Genomic DNA, 21,917 nt, shown 5'->3' on the forward strand with positions numbered 1-21,917 from the left:
AGCCAATGTAGTGTCGTCCCTGGGGTCTCTGCTCAGTCCACAGAACTGAAGAGGACAGGATCACTTCGACCATTGTAGAGCTTTACCATTAATGCACAGCCGCTGACGAGAAAGGTCACCTGGGGAGAAAGGAGGTCACTAGAGAGATGGGATTCTCTGTTCCATCTGATGAGAGCAGCGGCCACTGAACAAATATAATGCACCCTGGTGCGGAGTTACTCTGTCCTCCATCTGCACTCCTATGACAGTGTAAATTACAGTTCAGCAGCCTGTTGCACATACAAAGACAACATCAGACCTGTTATTTCTTCCAAAGTAACCTTCCACTGTCCCTCACTTAGCTGTCAAACGTGTACACTTGTACATCCTCCCCTCGTCGCCGCTCCTGACACCAGTTGTGAGAAGGTTGTGGTTACAGGTGAGGCAGCAGTGTGATCGGTCATCACACCGGAGTACAAGTTAGTGTGAGGATTTGACATCAGGGAAAGTGAGTGCCATTTGCAGAAAGACAAAGACATACATGGGCAGACATACAGACCAAGAGACAGACAAACACACACAGAGGGATGGCATCAGGTCTCCTGAGGTCTGTGTTTTAGTGGCTTTTATGAAGTCTGAAGGGAGAAGACTTTGGCTGGGTTGTGGCCGAGTCAATACTTTAACCTCTAGCTAGAGGCTAGGGTTTGCTGTATCATGGGTTTTTACTGCCTGGTCTGTCCAGACAGGTAATAAAGTGCTTTTTACAAGCAGTCTTTAATTGAATAAAGAAGGCAAAGGTAGAAGCCTCCAGGTAGTCATGAATCTACATTAATTCATTTATGACAAATGGAGCCTGTCTGGCTTTTTCACATGAACTCCAGTCATTAGACGTGTGTCTGTTTTGGTTGTGAATAATCATGTAAACGTCTTAAGCTAAGCTCATTGTGTAGTTGCGTGGTTTTTGATGAGATTTTATATAAACCATAACGGAGATGCTGAGACTAGACTGCTTCACTGTCATTTGACTGTCATTTAGCTGTCATTCAATTAAAGTTGCACTTGTCCTGCCAATACTTTAATTACACCCTCAATAATTATTTTCCCATTTTTGAAGGAGCGAGAATATTCAGGCTAACATTTTTATGCGAGGAGAGGAACTGGATTAGACATAGATACAAAAACGCAGAAACATGCATTCATACTCACACACACACACGCACACACACACGCACTCACATACACACATACCATGAATGCATGCAACTCTGCCCTGTATCCTTAGGCAAATACAATTGACTTTGACTTGGATTAGATTTTATAATGCCACCCACATAATACATCTGGAGCATCCGAGACCTCTTTGTCTTGGTTGATGTCACCAGCAGTGAGCTGATGATGTGGGCAGATGGGGACTGTAGGCCTGTATGCATATGCAAAAGCTTCACAAATTGCTCCTCAATAGCATTACAGTTGAGTCCCTCTTCCCTCACTCCCACTCTGCTTTTTCCGGCACTGTTCTCTCTCCACTTTCTTAGTTTCTTCACATCCCTAAAGCGCATGTGTTCCCACTCATGTCACTGTGCTTAAGCTGTGTCAAGTGGAAGAGTATGTGTGTATTAATGTGTATGTGTTGGCAATTTTGAGCGCATGTACATGTAGCCTTTTTTAGACAGGCAGTAGCTAAAACACAACTTTCAACACAGATGGTAAACGGTGAATAGCTATGAACTAGAAGGTACAGTAAATTGCAGAGGAGAGGATGATGATAGAAAGTACGTAGGAAGTCAGAGGAGACAAAATCTTTGGCACAACACAAGACACTATTACCATTTTTTGCCTTGATAAGGATGACTATTGCAAAAAGATGTGAAGTGGAACAAATGTGTGTTTTACTAATTGACTGTTCATTAAACGCCTTCTCAAAACAGAGATTGTCCAATCATAGCTTAGCAAGTATAACTAGACACAGTAAGCCTGTAAACCTTCAGATATCTCCATGTTGAAGGGATCTACATGGGGCTGCAGTGAGAGACATATCGGCATTTTAAGAGTTTGAAGTGTGGTGTGTTTTTTTAACCTTCCCAAAAACTAGAAATCAAGAACAACATTGTATGGAATGGATTAGACAGCTGCAGTTGTTAGGATGAATCAGTTAGCTAACTACCTGCCTGGTCAATTCTTCCAAGGCCAAGGAGCACATCAGAAAGTTACATTAGATTGTAGAGTCACAGGTTACATTAAAAAAAGTTAACAACTAGCATATTCCCTGTGCAGTATCTTTTCCCTGAGCAGGCAGATCCTGGATGCTATTACAGTTGAGCTTAACGTATCAGCTCTGTAGTGCTTTTCATTGGATTTTGGGAAGTTTACAGTCCAGCAACCCCAGAAATCGTCACACTTGATAGCATTGTGTTTGCCAAACACATTGGTTAATTCTCATCCTAAAAGCCTTTTCCTTTGTAACATTTGTGAAAACATACTGTTTAAAAATACAAACAACAAGACTGCCAAGTTTCGACCCAACTCAACCGGTCTCTCTCTCTGGTGTTATTAACCAATACCCTCTTTATAAGACTATTTCTTTTTGCTAACATTATGTAGCCTAAAATGGTAATAGGTTGCAGGCTACCAGGCCATCTGCAAGGTCAAACAAGGACAAACAATTTATATAAATGAAATAGCCTTACAACACATCACAGTATGATTTGGATAATTAAACCTGGTTAAACAATGTTAAACCAGAGGGTTGCTATTCTCAATACTCACAAGACCATCTTCAAAGTCTAACAGTTGCAAGAAAGTACAAACAATTTGGATGAATGAAATGGCCTCACAGCTAACCTCAAAAACCTATTTTTGGGAATCACAGGAAAGTTTCAGACTGACAGAGACACAGAGCGTCCCCATAATCATAGTAACTCCCTCTCCTGCCTGCGTGCACACGGTGTGAGAGGAGAGGGAGAGATGCTGTGCTGCTGCCAGAAGAGCCACTGACTGAGATTACTCTGAGCAGTGTGCATGGGAATACATTATAACAATAGATTTGTGTATAGTTCTCGTTTTCCCCCTGATGGTCTGAATAACTCGCTGCTGCATGGTGCTGCTCTGTCTTGTCTGTCTGTGCACTGTCAGTGTCCTCTTTTCATGCCGCGACGTTATCAGTTATGAATTTGATTTCACTACGTGAGAAAATGGATGCGTGGCCTGAGAGCGTGAGTCTCAAGGTCAATGCATGAGAGTTGGCAGCCCTGAAACAAGTATGTAAGCTTAGCAGCCAAACAGGGTTATGTTAGAACAAAACAACAGTCTATTCTATACTAGGGCTAACTACCTCTACACTGCAATACAATCATCTCTATTGATCATCAACTGGTGAAGGTGCTATGCCCATGGGAAAATGTAGCTTTAGCATCAGTCTTTTAGCACGATATCACGTATGTAGCCATTAATTATATATTTAAAGGGGCCATGTTATACCCCTTTTCCACAAGTTAACACAGTTCTCTGGGGTCTTAATAAATGGTATCTGACATGCTTTGGTCAAAATACAACAAGGATGAAGCACCACGGCAGCCTTCTCATCCTGTCTAAACAGCCCCGTTTCGAACGGCCAGTTTGAATGTAAATAAACTTAGATTTTGCTCTGAATTAATTGCAATAAACTGATCAAAAGGATGCTGAAATCACTACATCATGATGTCGATTTGTAAAATGCCTGAATTCATCCTTTGTCAGGTCTGTCCATAGGATGACAAGCAAGCAACTTTTAAAATGCTTGTTCAGAGCTATGCTAACATTGTAGCTGCTCCATCCACACTTAAAATAATGTCATCTAAAGGCATAAATATGGCAGCGACTTTATTGTTTATACACAGATATCTACATACTGTGTAACTTTAAAATTATAAAAGCTCACCAGCATTTAAGATGTTTATTATTGATGACAGCAGCCGAGATGATGTGTGACTCTGTTGTTAGCTCCGGCTAAGTTAAGAAGGGAGATTGAAGATAAATCCACTTAATACCAAAAGTTTAAAAAACAAACTCTTCCCGCTGGTGAACTGTTCCGGACCAGAGCAGAATCTCCTGCAGAGCTCCCCAGGGCTCAGCAGCTGTCTGTCGGCAAGCAGCGGCTCTGTCCCCCAGTCCAGTCCTGCGATACATGCACATTTTTTGCCCTTGGCTTAGCTTTGCTTAGCTTCGCCCCATGTGATGTAAGAAGGGGCATCAAATCTGAATAGCTTGTTGGATCACAAGAGTACAGAGCAAGCCAGCCCACACCAAACTGACTGGGTGGTCTTATTTCACAGTTTGTGTGTTATAGGGGTGTGCCCAAATCCAAATATGTTATTCTGCAAAGCACAAATAGTGGGTTTTTTACAAACATTTATTTTGTACAAATATTTTAAAAAGTATTTGTTTTTGGGAAGATAAAAAAACATGTCAAATACCAGCGCATAGATCAGTTACAAGGCTGTCTCAGTCTCTCTGCTCTGCTCTGCTGTTACTTCTATCAGCAGGTCTCAACTAGGGGGGTCACATCAACTGTTACATGATGCACATTTCCTTATTTGGACATCACTCCCAGAGTTGGGGGTGTTCTCCAGGGATAAAGTTGAGCTAGTGATGTGAAGTGCGCCCAAGGGACTCTCCATAACCAGTTGTTCCCCTTCTCCTTTCTACAAAGTTAGGTTGTAAAAAATAGGCAGTAAATGGAAAGTGCAAAGCAAGAATCACCTTTGAAGTTCTTCTCTACATATTACACGCCGTGCTGTCTCTGTGTTATGGGTGTATAAATAAGTAGAAGACTGTCTGCACAATGGTTAATGCACTTAGCTTAGCTCAGTAGTCAGCGCAGTTGTCTATGATCTGGGAGACCCAAGTTCAAGACCTAGTGTGGGGACCTCCTTTGTAAGATAGTTTATTCATAAACACTTATTTTAACACTTTAATAGCCTAAAATTAAAAGGGTAATAAAAACAAAAACTGTGTTTTTATGCCTATTTCCACTTTTATTCAAATACAAATACAAATACAAATATAAAACATTTTGCTGCCTCAACTAATATAGATACAAATACAAATACTGGGCCCTCTGCACATCCCTAGTGTGTTAAGCACATCAGAGAACCAAATACATAAGCACTGAAAATTGAGTTTTTCATAATATAGCCCCTTTAAGACCTCTTTTACAGAGTTCTTCTTTTAAAATGAGTTAACCTGAAACATCAAAGTCAGTCACAGACAGTGTTTTCAATCAACTCATGGAGCTAATGCTAGTTTGATAAGCTAGCTATAGCTAGGCAGGCAACTAGCAATGAGGAACCTGCTTTTGTCTATCTCTTTTTGAAATAAAGTCCCCATTATTTAAAAAATTACCAAGTATTTAAGTATTATATCTGGCACTGTTATCACTTAAAACTGCATACATGCTTTGTGAAAATGCTTGGTGTAACAAGTTGGTTGCAAACCCCAACCCTGCTTATAACAAATAAATTAGGCTATATAAAGGCAATTTAATGCCCCTGAACCTGGAATAATGTTAGTCATGGCTGACTTAGTTTACAGCTCACAAGCGAATTACTGAGATGGACACTGGTCTACCTCCAGAGTATCAACAGCCACCATGTGGACTTAAGTCAATAAAGTCAAGGGCATCAGTAGGACTGGAGAGTAATAGGTTGTTTGTAACTGTGTGAAGCAGCCATAACATCCCAAAGCTCTGGGACCACTAAACAGGAGAAGCTCATCCAGCTTGATCAGGTTTCTAGCATATATATAACAGCCATTTGTCCCAGTGTGACACTCAGTAGGTGCAAAGTGGGAAGACTACTTAGAAAAGAGGAAAAGTCTGAAGATGTCTCAGGGGTTTACTCCATCAACAAAAATGAGGACAAGAGGTACAGCTCTATGAGAAGTTGAATCAAAGATCATATTTCTGAATATTTCCTTAAATCATGACAAATTGTTTTGAGACAATAAAAGCTACTGATGTAATTAACTGGTAAACTGGACCATTAAATGCACACAATTAGATAATAATATCCAAGCAGACAGATGAGTTAGCCTCCTTTAAAGTAGTGTTTTGGAATCATCCTGTGATATATGACTGTAATCCATTATTAATGTGGGTTTGATGCGAGGCAGGGGCACTTACAAATTGGAAAACAAGTCAGTCCGTTAGACAGCAGGGGAGAGTGTCCTTGGTAAATGTGTTGAGTCCTTTTTGTGGCTTTCATATGAAAGTCATCCATTTCAATCTGACCAGTTAATTCAGTCTTTCTGAGGCAGAGCTAGGGGAGAAAATTATGGCAGAGACACTGATAGATTATGTGATAGATCAAGACCAAACATACTGTATAAAATCCTTATCAAAAACATCAGGAGAAATAGATGTAACTAAAACGTTATCTTTATCGCTCATTCAGTCTGAATAAAAAGTAGATCATCTTCATTTGCCTCCTGCTGAGATCACTACATTAAAGAAAAATTAGTTCAATTTCATTTCAGTTTCTTGACACCAGATCCTCACATTTTCTCAAAAGATTTGTATTAATATCACACAGTTTCATGGAGGGAACAAGATTTTAAAGGATAATTTGAAGAACAGGTTTTCTGACTCTTTATACGCCTCTTGTGGCACTCTTTAAGTATAGTGAAAAGGAAAATATTCAGTAATCACACATTCATTTTTTTATTGCAATAATATGACAATATACACAGAAGTTAAGGTATACAGTCTATTTTGTGAGTGTCTTACTGTCAGCAGGCTGCCATTTGTTCTTCAGGCAGACTCCTGAGTATTTACCATCGGCATACAGTCGGTAAGAAAACAATATTTATACAATGTTGGAATTTATGTGGGTATTATATTTGTTGACACTTAAATAATTAAATTATTTTGCACCCTGGAAAAAAATGTCTATGCAAAGAAATATATCTGGTATATTAAGACTCATAAATATACATAATGAAATGTAGTTTTTGTGTGTATATACCGTATATCACTGCCAAACTTGATTGTGTTCCCTTTTAACTATATTACAACATTATCACAGCTTCAGTTCCCAGCTCCCTTACACCCCGAGTGTCCAGATCTTGTTGGGTTTTATGGGTGATTCACCCATTCAGTGTCAGAGGTGCTAATAAGATGATGGTGCCATTATAGGTGACACCAGGCATGTGTCACATGACGTCTTGCTGGTTCAACTCGAGCCGGGCTTGTCACTGGGCTGAGATGGATCTTATCCCTCATCTGAGAGCAGACAGAACGTGGGTGGCAGTCCTCTTACTCTCGCTGTGAAACAGCCTCTGTGACAGCACAGTAGTGCTGCAGCTGAGCCACAGGGAGCATATAGGGACAGAGAACTGGCAAAGCCCCCTGTAGCCTACAGGGGATGCCACAGACACTCACTCTCACCACAGGTGCTCTCCACCTGTCAAAATTTCTCTGGTTGCTCTACACATCCCTGTGATTTGCAGCACATGGGGCTCTACTGCCCACGCTAGACTGGGATTTCCTAGTGGTTAAAGGACCATACCAGATTTTTGTCCCTTTTTTCCCCCGTTTACTGCAAATTGCACACAATTAACTTCACTGTAAGTTTTCCAAAGCATACCATGGCTTTTTAGATGCTTCCAACCTTCTAGGGATTAATTTACTTGTAAGGCTTGCTGCCAAGTAGCTTGAGAGTGAACATTAAGTTTTCTGTATTTGTTCTCACAATTACCATATTGTTTCAGACAGAAAACATGAGTTTCCAGTGTTCACAGTTTGCGTGTTAAGTGGTGGGAGAAAGAGAGACATTAAAAAATTAAGAGTTTGCTGCCAAACATTCACAAGCTAATCAAACTCAGGAACGCAAACAGTAAGCAAACATGAATATGTTCAAGGTGAAAGTAAATTCACCCTGAATGTAAGGCAAAACAATTATTGCTCTCAGCTTCATTATGATAAAACTTAACTAAAAATAAAGACGACTAAATGTGATAAACTGCCATACTCAAGCAATTTATGAAATCTCTGCAACTTGATTTTCATACCCCACTGAAATTATATACTATACTTAAAATTGACAGTGGAGCGTCTTGGTCATCGAGAGGTTTAAAGTGCTGACCTTGAATCACAATGTCCCTGGTTCAAGTCCAGTCAGGGACCTTTGTGGGGTCATTCACCATCTCTATCGCTCCCCTTGTTTCCTGCCAGCAGCATTAACGCAATATTTACATCTATAAAGAAAGCATCTGTACAAATGTCTGTTGACACTCAAATGAGCCAAACAAGATTTGGACCAGAGTGGATCAGAAAACTATAGAAAAGGCTCTCAAAACTCCTTAACCTGGTGAACAACTTTTTAAACTATGTGATATAAAACCAGGCAAGATTTTGCAACTGACTTTAGTAAAAAGGCTTAAACATGCCAAAACACCAGGTAGTCCTTTGAATATTCTGTAACACTGTTGGCAACCACCTCTCTGCTCAATGTGTGAAATGTCACCTCATCAGTTTATTTGACAACAGCATTATTTACCTAAAACCATGGTTATTGTTGATTTCATCCACATATACCCTTGTGAATCAATTTCACAGTCTTCCCACGCCAATTATTTTCTGCAACTGAGCAAAGGAGAAATATTTAGTTCGAACGCTTTCAAATGTTTGCACTTTTTACTAGTCAGTCTTATGTCTTGAGAATTAACTAAAACCAAAGTTATAAACTGCTGTGTAGAAGTGAGCTGAGTGTAACATTTTGCTGTTCTACACAGATTCTGCCTCAGAAGGGACAGACTGTAGAGACATCCGAGTGACATCTGAGGATTACCCTAACAGCAGCTCAGTGGCTATAAAGAGGGCAGAACCCAGGCTCCAGTACGAGGAGGGGGCACTTTGAAGTGGCGATTAGGCCATGAGCTTTGCACCCAGAGCTTCTGAGGCACTGCCCTCTCCACCTCACTCAGAGCATAAAGATGCTTTGTGGCAGCTTTGCTGACTGGACACTGCTCCAGTTCCGCCTGTCCAATTAGCAATTTCTTCTACCCCTGAGGACTGGTCCCTTTCTGCTTGGCTTAGCTCACCGCATGTGGGCCAGAGCACCTACATGTACAGTACCACTTCGTGTAGCAACGGTAATGCTTGTTGTATGCAATGCACTCAGAGCGTTCTAGACTAAAGACTCTCTACTGCTGTTTCATGCAAGTTAAACGTCCATATTGAACCTCTTGCTCTACATGGTCTTTATTGTGCTCTTCAATGAGAAGGGTTTATTGCAAGCTCATATACACCATCATTGTCACTACTCACCTCACTACATAGTTCCATTTATTCTCTCTTTTATGTGCATATAAAAGAGATAGCCACTGAAATCTAAAACAAACAAACGACTTTCAAGTTCAAGAGCGCTCTGACTTCTAAAGGCTTCTGATCAAAGGGCGCAATGGCTTGTTCAGCTCACTTGTCAGTTTTACTGAGTGGTGCCATTTTAGATATGATTCATCGCCCTCCGTTCGGCCAGTATTTTTCCTTCCTAGTTAAAATACAGTCAGGACTACTAGATGTTACATTAGCTGTTCCTGTTCAATATCAGGTGATACTATCTCCTTATTCCATTTTCAGCACACAAAAACTGTGTTATCTTTCACCTTCCTAATGCGTCAGCTCCCACGTTATTTCAAAGTTTTATTTTGTTCAAGGGGAAAGAAAAATTGATTTTTCTGAGTGCTGTGATAGCTGTGTGTAGCGCAGGCTTCTCTTACTCTAATGATGCCTCTTTGTCTCCACGGCCTCAGTGCTGAAGATTTGCATATCTCCCTAATACCTCCACACCGCCTAATACCTTTCGTTCTTTTTAGCCCTTTGCACTGCCTGCACACAGTGCTTCTGTTAGCCTCTAAAAAAAGGAAGTTATATTCCATGAAGTGGGACGCAGAGTGCAGTAATGTGGCCTCTTTGGATGCTGCATTTTATTTGGAGGCTTTTTTACCCTCTTAGCTCTCATGACTGACACAGATCATAAACTATACCACCCCCCACCCTTCGACCTTCAGAGGGAACACAGGACATAGGGCCCTGCAATGGCTGCTGGCTTTCAGAGATCCACCTGACTCTCCAAGCCCTTCAAAAATCTCAACATCCATCACTGAGCCTTTTAGCACTAAGGCTAATTTAGATTCCCTTAGCTGGAGACCAGTTCAGCTCTCCTTATTTAAGATCCATTGGTACTTTTGCTGATGCTGTGATATCTAATGGACTCAACTTTATTGACCTCTCTGTGAATATACAGAAGCAGAGTATATAGCCTGTGTCTATTTCTGAACATTGATATACATCATTCAGGAGCTGGCTGTGTTTCAATGACCCTCTCGTGTTCAGGAGGGCATGCATGTGCGTCTGCCATTAATGATCTCTTTGACTGTAGATAAATAATATTTATACTTTCTCCATTAGAACAAGATGAGTCAGGTCTTTTCCAGTCTGGGGCCATTGCTGTTGTCAGGAGATAAACCAAAGTAGTGTGTGAAGTTTGGGACGATTCTGATCTCTTACATGGTAGATGCATATTAAGCAGATTTCTAATCCATTAATCAGAGAGAAATCGGCTAACGCTAGAAGGCTAGTCATTATCTACTTGCCATTAAATTTGCTGTCCACTGTCTTAGCTGTTCTGTGTGTGCTCTTTTCTGGCCTTAGGTGTCACGTTGACTTCAAAACAGAAGTTGATGCTGATGGAAGGCTGTGGAGTACAATTTTGATCCTGCTCTGATTTTCCATATGAAACAAGTTTACCCGCCACTGTTCCTCCTTCCTGAGCTCATTTGTTCCTGGAGGACATGACGAGGTGGAGAATAAAGCAAAGATATGATGGAGGAGTGAGATGAAAAGGCCAGTTGTGACAAGCAAAGGAAGGGAAGGAGACAGCAATTGGGGAGAAGACAAACCCAGTTATTGAAAGCAAATATGGGTGTTTGTCAGTGTTTATCACTCAGCGGCGTGAAAATGCATCCTGACACCTGTTTATCGCTGTATATTTAGGAATCAGAATTGTTGGAGGGAAATCACAAATTTAAATACATTAGCATCTTCCCCGTTGTGCAAATATCAAAGCTCAATGAGGCTTTATTTTCTTGTCCTCTAAAGTAAAGGCCATTGAATTGTTTAAATGTGGAGAATGTGTGCTCACAAGGGTGGATCCACTTGTTGTCAGTATCATAACTGGCATGTAAACAGACGCAGACGCACAGGTGCATGCGTGTGACTCCTTTCTGTCTTTCTCACACACACACACACACACACACACGCATACTGAGAGACATGCGAGCAGCATGATGTTTTTTTTATGACACTCTTTCAGAGCCGCCTCTCTCACTGGGCATCTACTGATACCCATTAATCATGAGCTCTCTTGTATTGTCAGCCCAGCCTCCCCTCTCTTCTCCTCTCCTCTCCTCTCCTGTCCTCTCCTCTCCTCTCCTCTCCTCTCCTTTCCTCCTCCTCCCCCCCTCTCCCTTCACTTTCAGCCTGTCAGTTAACAAGCTGTGACACCATGACAGTGATGTGTGTGCAGCTGAGTGATGCCTGGCTGCAGCCCTTATTGGAAAGGTATTGAAATGCTCTGGCACGAAGGGGGCAGTGATGAGATTGTATTTCTCAGCTCCTTATGACAGAATGTAAAAATGGCAGCTCTGCCCGGCTATTCAATTAAATCTGGAGGGAAAAGGCCCAGCTTTGTTTGGGTTGCCCCCTTCGACAAGATGATTCACTGTGGCGTACAGCTCTGTATAAAAATCCAATGGTTGTTTTACACATGATGAAGAAAATATATCCATAAATGCAAAAAAGCATCACTCATGTTTTTCTCTTTCTTTCTACCTCCTTGTGTATGTGTTTGTTTTCACAGGCTCAGTGTCCCTCAGTGTGTTCCTGGTCTCTCTAGCAGTGACAGTGTGTGCTGTTTGGCTGGTGGCTCTTTGTGGCGTCTGTGGTTGGTGTCAACGCAAGCTGGTGAGTTTACACACACGCACGCAAGCTTCACTAACAGATATACTGTAGCTTCCAGTCACATTTGTTGCCATCCTAACATGCTTTGATAATCAGGGAGCCTTAATAAACACTGTCTGCTGTGAATTTACTAGAAGAAAAAAAAACACTTAAGTGCATTGGAAAAAGAAAGATTTATGCAAATATTAGGAAAATCTGTGCAAATATTATGTGTAGTGTTGTTGAACTGAGGATTCTTTCAGTAATTAAGGAAGACTGATTACTGTGGAGAAGTGGTGGCCTCTGTTACATCAGTTTCCAAAGACCACAACGACTTCAACAGTCCAGACTTGTACTAATTCATTTCTCAGACAGAAGCAGCTACAACATTAGTGGACTGTGCTGATACAGCATCAGTACCAGTCCACGCACTGAGGAGAAACAGAACCCAGATCAAGCAGACTGACCTCTGGTAGAGGGCATGTCATTGTGATTATGTGGTATGAAATGTGATTGATTAAAAGGAGGCAACCACTCATCAGGCAGACAGAGCTGCACGGCCAAGTGCTACTTCACTTGACTGATTTTTTTTAGATTTTCATGCCTTTAAAGTTAATTGATTTCTGATTCATCATGTGCTTGTACAACTCAAGAACACAGGTCACCTATTTCAAGTTTAATGTTGGCTCCAACTCTAACTTGTTACAGCTCACCATTGCACTGCTAGTGAAACTTACTGGTCCACAGATGGCAGGAACCGGCATTAGAGCTGGCTCCGCACACCACTCTCTACATAATGTCGTATGCATTTCTAGAATCACCAGTAAGGTGACTGTACCTGGATTATTCGTGGATGCTCTAACAACGTATATGAACCAAGAAGGAAATGGTCTGTGCTAAAATGGGATAGTGGTACAGCACAGTCCCCCTATTGTTTGCTTCACTGAAACATCATGTTATATTTGATATTCCACTTTAAAGTAAATGGAGCAGTGAATGACTCCTAGTTTCCTGCTGTGGATGGAGGTAGTTCTGTTGCCAGCACTTTGGAAACTCCCCGAGGTCCCCTCCCGAGCACTGCTGTAAATGGATCTTATTTAAATCCTGTGACAGGGCCTTGCAGCACCCACAGAGCAGGGGCTGTCAGGGATAGAGTGACGATCTGTCGGCCTTACGACCCTGCGAAGGCCACTACCAACCACATCCTCACGCACAAGATAATCCCGTTTGTGCATGTCTTCTTTTTCTTTAATATCAGAGCATCTTACCCTGATTACTTCAGGATGTGTGTGAAGAGGTGGTGGGGGGTAATGTCGAGTGGTAGTAAGATGTTAATTAAGTCCTTTGTAGCCTTTAGATCACTTACTTTGGGAAAAATGTCAGCCGCCCACTGGTGTGGAACCGCATTAAACACTTCCCCTTCCATGTACAAAATAATGAAGTGTGACTAAGATAAATGCTAGTAATTTTGAAGATGCACGTCACTTTAACAAAGTGTAAATACTACTAATCATGTTAAAAATCACTTTCTCACATTAATATCATCATCCTTAAGGTGTGTTATTTTCTATATGTGACAACCATGAAGGCTCTGCAGCCATACAATCTGTTCATCGGAAAAAAAGTCGTGGTACAGAATCTGTTTCCAGTCCCCCAGTTCCCTTGATCTCTTTATCTCTGCTATTTTCCATGGAAGCACGTTATTCCCTGAATACATGATTAGAATGTATATACAGTATAATTTACATAAACACGGCTCCTTTCAACTTGCAGTTGAGACCCTGTATTATAGATGCGTACTGTATATTCATGCGGGCTGATTTTCTATGCACAAAAAATTTTTCTCATTAAGTAAAAAGTGCTCAGTACTTAATGCTCATTTTACATCAAGCTGCCACAGTTCAGTTCATGTCTGAAAACTTCATTCTTGATATTTCTGAGTGTACTCTTTGACAGTGTCAGCTTTCATAAGAACAAATGTTTGCCTGAAGCTTCACGTGTCAGTTGCGAGTGGGCTCATGCCAGTTTTGCTTATGATTCATAGGTTAATAGACAAGACATTTTGGGAGAGTGTTGCTTTCGGTGTTTTAGCTTTGGCAACCAGTACGATGGATTTTATTTTAAAAGTCTTCATGTGCAGTCATCCTGAAGCCTCCCTCCTGCTTAGCTTTATGTTATTTAAGCCCCCTGGAATAACTGCGCGTTGAATGCTATCGTCTCCTTCTGCTTCCTGCTTAGTCTGTTTGCTTTTTGCTGTTTATAGATGCATCAGCATGAAATATTTAGAATACGTGTTAAGCAAGTGTCATTTTTTATAAGCGTCTTCCTGTGTTTTACAGCAATTCTTTGTCTGTATTTCTATTTGAATAATTTCGTTTGTTTTCCTGTCTTTATAGTGATTTTAATGACTAAAGCCACCTTGTAATTACAGGTAAAGGTGGCAACAACAACAACAACCACAACAAAAATAATCAGATAAGTCACATGGTTATTAAGCTCCCGTGCTGTGGGGCTGTGGGTTGTCAGCTGGGGCTCGTGTTGTAGATGTTGGGTGGGATTTTCAGATATCAGAGGTGGTGCTGCTAACATCTGTTTGAGCAGCAGCGGCTGCTTGGCATTCAGAAAGCCCTCTGCCTGCTCCTGTGAGCCCTGTGCTGTTTGATCCGTGACATAGTTGTGAGTGGAGTTGAGATTGAACCTGACCAGATTCACAGCCTGATTCAATCCCTGTTGGGCTTGTATCAACATCCTTTAGTATTTTGATTGCATTAAATGGGAGCTAGGAGTTCACAGTTGTTAGGAGGATGACAGTAATTATGCCAATCACAGGAGAGAGAAGATGTGAAAATCAATAATTACAGAATTTCAAAGGAAAATTGTCACTATCATTAGGAATATTATAATAACAGCACATTATGTGCATCTACATGCAAAGCCTTGACCTGTCAGATTTAAGTGACAGCTAGTATTAGCAGCGTTCTCGGTGAAATGTGAATGTTATTCATGTGTGATCGGCTGCTTCTTGATGTCAGCGAATGCTATAGAAGAACACAGGTAAAAAATAAAAAAAAATGTTTTGACACATGTTAAAAACAAATGATCACATGATGATTTAGCAGCAGACGACCATTTTAATAGTGCACTCCTCTCTAATTATGGTGTGATGTGGGTAATATTGAGCGAGCATGTAGACTCTTGCTGCCTGCTAATTCACAGCAAACAAACACAGCTGGGTGTTGGAAGTTAGTGCACTGCCAACTGAGACAGACAGAGTGGTAGTTTCACTCCTCATGTCTGGATTCTTCAAGAAAACCCTCAGCAACACCCTGGGCAGTCTTTTCTCACTCAGCTGCATTACTAGACTTGAATAATGTCATTCAGAACATGCTCTGTCGGGGCTTTGATTGCTAAAAAGTGTTCCTGCATTGTTTTGTTTTGCTTTTTTTTCTAAGTTAAGGCTTGCATAATTGGTTCATCATATCTGTTGGAGCTATTTTGAACTCGTGGCTCAGAGCCAGACAGCACTGAATACTGTAATTGTGAAAATCTTTGTTGTGTGACGAAAAGACGGCAAGTTTAAATTAGACTTAAGTATTTTCAAGGGTATTTGAGTAGAGGATGAGGGGGAAATTGCTCACTCCACTATTGGTTTGCTTTTTAATCGTCATTTGGGGCACTGAGCTGATTTTCTTTATTGTTTCTTGCCTCACGCCCTTAGAGCTGGCGAGCTTTGTTATATTCATCACTACGGATCCCTGCAGCATCTGTCTCCCTTGAAGACAGAAGTGTTTGTTATCCACTCGTGTGAATGAGCTGGAGGAGAAGGTTTGGTGGTGACGGTTTTGAAGCTGCGTACATCTTTGTGTGTGTGTGTGTGTGTGTGTGTGTGTGTGTGTGTGTGCAGGCATGGAAATGAGGAACGTGGGACTCAGTGCCCACTGCAGAGTGTTTGAGTTCCTTCCTTATTTTCACATCCAATCCACTGGGGACTTCCTGTCACTCATTGTTTCTCTCAGTTCACTTTTCGCACCTGTCCCTCCCTCCTGTCTCTTTGTCTCACGTGCTGTCCTGCACTGTCCTTGTTTTTCTTTCTATTTTTTTTTATTTCTATTTTCAGCTCTCACCCCTCTTTCTGTGTTGGACTCTCACTCATCCTCTGTGTCTTCCCACCTTCCTGAAAATTTTACGATACCATTGAATGATACATGAGTTTCCTTTGATAGTTTGTCCTAGCCTGACAGAAATTCAGACAGTTTTGCCTCCCTAGAAATTGCCATGCACGAGTAAAGTATTAATTGTTTCGTGAGTTTATGTACAATGATTTCTTGTATCAGAGTCTACCATTTGGGATGCAGATGTTTGTAGTTTTGACTCTTAAAAGACAGTAAAATATCATGAATGGTCTCTGTAATGCAGGCTGGGATCATGTTGTGATGTTTTCAGTATGTAGACTCAGTACTTCTGTGTCTATGATGGCTTACAAAGAGACTGTTTATTTAGAAGATAGTGTGTAAATTACACACAGAGCTCTTGTGTGCAGGTGTTAAACCAGTCGTTCCTGTCAGATCTATGTTTATGCATTTGTTGACTTTTCTGTTTCGGGTTACTGCTGATTATGCAGTAGATGAGCAGCTTTGTTTCCTTGTGTGTGATGGATATCGTTTTTGCTTGGTAGTGCTATTGTGGGCTTTATCATTTTTGCACAGCAGTGCTATTGTCAACTCTGGCTTTGTAACAAGTCCAATAATGTCCAAAGCTACAATATTAGAGGTGTGGACTGTAGTTTGAAATGATATCTGAGTTATCGGGACCTCATGGAAACAACAGTTTGCCTGATATTCTGAAGCTGAATATATACGTTATGGAACACTTCGCATTTCCATACGCTCCTGCTATTTATGAACATAGCATGCATCATAAATAGATCTGACTCAGTTCAGAAACTCATACATAGCCACTGGCTGATTTCTTCGCTCCATTTTCCCCCATATTTAGAGCTTGGCTCTATAAGATCGTCTTTACAAGGACAGGTTGAATATGAGTAGTTGTATATTCTGGGTATATGCTGCCCAGCTTTAAAGAACACAGTCCGTTCAGATTAGACAGGCAGTCAAAAAGCTTTTGACACATTTAGGAGAACTCCTGCTGCTACAAGGTTCATGATCCGGCCACTATTGGGCAGATCTGCTGGCGGCTTGTTGTTCATGGTGCTCATTGATCAGATTAAGAGATCTATACAGTCCTAAAAGAGAGAACCAAACCTTCACCTTCAAGAACTGATCCAACTGAACCTGACTGGTATTGTACTCAAGGCTATATTTATGTAATTTCCTCCTCAAAGATGAAGTGAATTGCCTGCTTTTGAAAGACTTCCTCACAAACATGAAATAACTCATCTGGCAAAGGCAATAAAACATACTGTATATCAGGCCAACAGCCTATCAGAACAAAACATACAACACAAATACTGTAGCTTACCAGTCAATAAGCTATTTCTAGTGGCAACAACACTACATAAATTGCAGCCAACTACCAGCATGTGAATGTGACACTATACCTTCAGATGTAGTTAATTTTTGGTTGTTGTTGTTGATCATTACTGATTGTTAGGGTTAGGTTTAGTCTTCCCCCCACATCTCAGATTTGTTCATCTTCTAATAGGTCTGGTGTTTTGACCTTTGGTTGATGAAGAAATGGCTACAAAAAGTCAATCATAAGTTGTTTTGATTGTTGTATAATTATTCTGTTTTTCTCTTTGTTTGTTTGTTTGTTTGTGTCATGTTATTGCATGTGTCTTGCCTGACTTGAATGTCTGCCATCTTACCCTTTTCCCCCTTAGTGTATTGTGTTTTTACCCTCAGTGATTTAATTGTTTGTCAGGACTGGCTGACTGCAGTCTTGTATGTACTTTTATTGTTGTCAGATAAATCCATCTGTCTATTTGACGGCTGTTTCTCCCAATTAGGGAAACAATTTACCAATCGGATTTTAGTAGGTGGGATCAAGAATGGGGACGTCACCTTCCTACATAGCTAGCTACATTCATGAAAAATTATGACAGAAAAATGGCGACAAGCATATATGAGACTGAAGCAGCTACATAAGTTGATGTAAGTCAGTTTACAGAAATATAAACTCTTGAATTAAAATATTTCTTTGATCAATGTGAAAAACATGAACCGCTCCTAGCAGCTGCTGCTTTTGTGTCACCTGAATATTATGTCAGCAGAACGTGTCATTTGGTACTGATTGGTTAGGGCAAAACAAAACAAACCCCAACTCCCAACAACAAATCAGGTAACAGGAGTCATTGTCAGGATGAAAACATGAAGTGAATTATCAGGCTATCATTAGCTTGTCTGGCTAATGCAATGCTACGCCCCGTCTCTCCTTTCAGTAGACATTTCATATGTACAACATATGACACACATGAATGCTGATGAAAAACACGCTCAGAGAGAGAAAGAGACAGAATTAATTAATTAATTAATGTATTGTTTTAATTTAATCTTTATTTACTCAGTCAGTCTCATTAAGATAAAGATCTCCTCTCCAAGAGAACAAAAACATTCATAAGACAAGAACACAATAAGCAGACAGAAACAACACGACTACACAGTAAACAAGCAATGAATTAAAGGTTTATGTAGGTTAATATTAAGGTTAAGTAGTTACAGGATCGTTACTGTAGTTATTAGATTTGAATGAGAGAAGAGATATGGGGTAGTTTGGAAGCGTCAACAGTAGAGCTTTATAGATGAATAACATTCGATGGTTTTTTCTTCTTGACTGTAATGAAGTCTAACCAACCTTGAGATACAGAGAGCAATGATGAGTACGAAATTTGTCATTTGTGATAAAGTGTAATGCACTATGATACACGAGGTTTAACTGCTGAAGTGTTGATGGGGCGGCATGACAATACAGAATATCTCCATAGTCAAGGACAGACAAGAAGGTTGACTGCACAGTAGTTTTACGGTTGGAGGAAGACAGACATCCTTTAATTCTGTACAAGAAGCCTAGTTTGATTTTTAATTTTGGAGTTAAATGTTGAATATGAATCTTGAATGATAGTCAGCTGTCAAGCCAAATGCCCATGAAGTATTTTTATGACTCAGTAAGAGTAATATGGGTGCCATTTAAAGTTTTAATGGCAGGATAGTCAGAGTCACTGGTGGAGGTGGAGAATGCCATGTATTTGGTCTTTTCTACATTTAAAACTAGTCTGTGATTATGGAGTGATAATTGGAAAGCATCAAAGGCAGACTGAAGACAAGTCAGGGTCTGGACTGGGGTGGAGACTGGGTCGTAGAAAACTGTAATAAATGACACTTTAAAATACAAAGCTTTGTATGACAAAACATCCAGAGACCCATTGTGTTGTCACTGAGATCCATTAACGCTTGTCGTGAAAGCTTCTGACAGGAGTAAAGTGGAAGCTGGGATGTTGCGTAGTCCATACATAACCATAGAGCTCCAGTCTGGAGATCCAAGCCCACCACAGGAAATTGCCCTTCAGCCAATTTAAGATCCAGTCATACAAGCCAAGCCACAGTGGCAGCTCAGTGTGTTTTCCTCCCACTCATTTTCTGGGATGGAGAATCCTCGCCTATCCTCGATGTGTATCAGAGCATCACTTTCAGGGAAGCATGCGTGGTATTTGGGGGGTAGGGCAGCTTTAGACTGATCCCCTCCCTGTCTCACTTGTAGCAAAGTGTCAATAGAGATTACCTGCATTGTGACACGTGTGAAACACCTTTAACTGTAATGAGCTTTTCCAGTAGAATGTGCCCAGCGGACCTCACTTTTCCAAGCCTTTAAATTGCCATTATTTCCATGGTTACAGCAGGTCATGCTCTAGCTATTTGAAATCAGGCTGGTGCAGGACTTTCTAGAGGCTTCTCTCCAGTACCCAACAGATTACCTTAAAGAGGCAATTGCCATGTAAATTTCAGGGTGGTGCGAATGATAATCATAGTCAGGAATGGCTCTCCACAGCAGATTTGATTTGACTTTGATGAGTGTAATCAGGAAACCATTAGGTAAAGGACTGATGGCACAGTGTTCCTGAGATAATGGGAGAGGCATTTACACTTGAAATTAGTATAGCAAAAACACAGCTTCAAAGGACAAAATCTAAACTAACCTTTTGTTTCTGTGCTTTTCTCTGTCATCTCCTCCCTCCCGCTTGGCTCAAGGGGAAGAGGAATAAGCCAGGAGTGGAAGCAGCAGACACTCCAGACTCGGCACGAGGGCGAGGGGAGAAGAAAGCCATCAAGTAAGTGCCTGGTAACTGGTTGGGGTAGAATAATCTGGTGATAATGAACTCAATTTAGTTCAGCTTTGAGTCCCTCGATGTACACTAGTCAAACAAGGCAGAAAATTAGGCCGGTTGTTTATCTTGAGGAGTACGATCTCTACAAGAGCATGTTCGAGCAGACATTAAATAAAAGGTTAGTGATTTAATCAGTATAGATTAAATCTGCATTATCTTACCTGCGAAGCTTTTGGCTGGTCTGAGTCTGCTCCTGCACTTATCTTATGGGTCGTCTCTCTTAAGTGCAAGCCTTTAGCCACGCCTCTGTAATGCTTGCAAGTTTAGGTAAACGGAGGAGGGAGGGCTTGTGTGCTCTTTAGAAAATGACTTTGATTTCTTGGTGAGATCGTTGGAGTATAAATGTTTGGGGAGGATTTTGATCTAACATTTCTTACAGGGCTCATACTAGGATTAAGGTATTTTCTGTGCTTGATGAAACAAGACAATAGGTCAGAACCAGAAAATGTCAGCTTTGTAATGCTAAGTACAATATTTTATTCCACAAAATGTCTTTATTAACCTGCTCATCACCACTTCTCTTCTATAGCCTGCTGTTGTCTCAGCTATTTCTGAATGTCTGTGATTAATTTTTGTTTTCTTTATGGATTTTCGAGGCACTAAAGATGGGCTATGTGAATGTATTCTGAAGTGGGTCCCTCTTTCTCTTAATTTTTTGCATTTTCTTCGGCTCCAGCAGCATTGGTGTGCTCTGTTGGTCATTTCAGCTTCAAACTCTTCTCTTTGTGCATTGCCTTTCTCTCCTGCTCTGTCTCCTGTGCTACAGCTCTGACCACTGCTGTGTGACTTGTATGACATCAGTGATTCTGCTCACCTTTTCCTCCTCTACTTTTGACTGTCTGCAGTTTATCTCTCTGCCTTGTGTCTCATGCGTCCATGCGTTCTTACTGCTCACGCCGAGGATGGGGGCCAGACTTCTCTGAATGTTTACTCAAATATGTCTCATCAGTGGTGCTATGCTAGATGAACAGAATGTAATCACATGCTGTATGTATTCATCAGATTATGACTTCCTCTTTTCTTGCTACCTATCTCCTTCTCTATCTCTCTACGTCTTTGCTACAGCGCACTGCTTTATGAAAAGCTTTTGTGAATGCCTTTTCCCCCCAGGCTGCCCTGTTTTTATTTTTAAACCGTACCTCAATGGTGATTTGTCAACTTCAGGTAGAAAAATAGACATTAATCTGGGCCTGTTTTACTTCAAACTCCCATTCAGTGCAGCTGTAAGACCCTCTTCCTCAAACCAAGCCCTTGCATCATCTCCGAAAAGAGGAGCACCTGTTGCGAATGGTTGGTTGGTGCCAAGGCTGTCCGTAGTTGTGTTGCTCTGACCTGTTTCTCTCTTTGGCCGCAGTGATCTAGACAGAGACTTTTGGAATAACAATGACAGCAGCACAGTGCAGCAGAGGTGGAGCTCCTATCCGCCCAAGGAGTTCGTACTAAACATTTCTCCCTATGCCCCATATGGAGATCCTCGCCTCACACTCAAGTGAGTCTTGGTCCAAGGTTGGTAAGAGACTTCCCCCTGAGCAGGGCTGTAATGAGGCAGGGGCACCGCCACTTTTCCCTTCCTCTTTTCCTTCCTGTTCCTTTCCTTTCCTTTCCTTTCCTGTCCTTTCCTTTCCT

The 21,917-nt window shown here is 41.1% G+C and overlaps 1 protein-coding gene across 1 annotated transcript in view; it reads left to right on the forward strand.

Moving 5' to 3' along the window:
* LOC121897037 (synaptotagmin-7-like) overlaps nucleotides 1-21,917 on the forward strand; it is a 41,905-nt gene extending 19,988 nt beyond the window's left edge. Inside the window, exons 2-4 of the mRNA XM_042411287.1 lie at nucleotides 11,874-11,977; nucleotides 20,155-20,234; nucleotides 21,646-21,917. Coding sequence (XP_042267221.1) covers nucleotides 11,874-11,977; nucleotides 20,155-20,234; nucleotides 21,646-21,784 — 323 coding nt within the window. The 3' untranslated portion in view covers nucleotides 21,785-21,917. The remainder of the gene's footprint in view (nucleotides 1-11,873; nucleotides 11,978-20,154; nucleotides 20,235-21,645) is intronic.

Source organism: Thunnus maccoyii, chromosome 5, assembly GCF_910596095.1.
Source record: "Thunnus maccoyii chromosome 5, fThuMac1.1, whole genome shotgun sequence".
NCBI lineage: Eukaryota > Metazoa > Chordata > Actinopteri > Scombriformes > Scombridae > Thunnus > Thunnus maccoyii.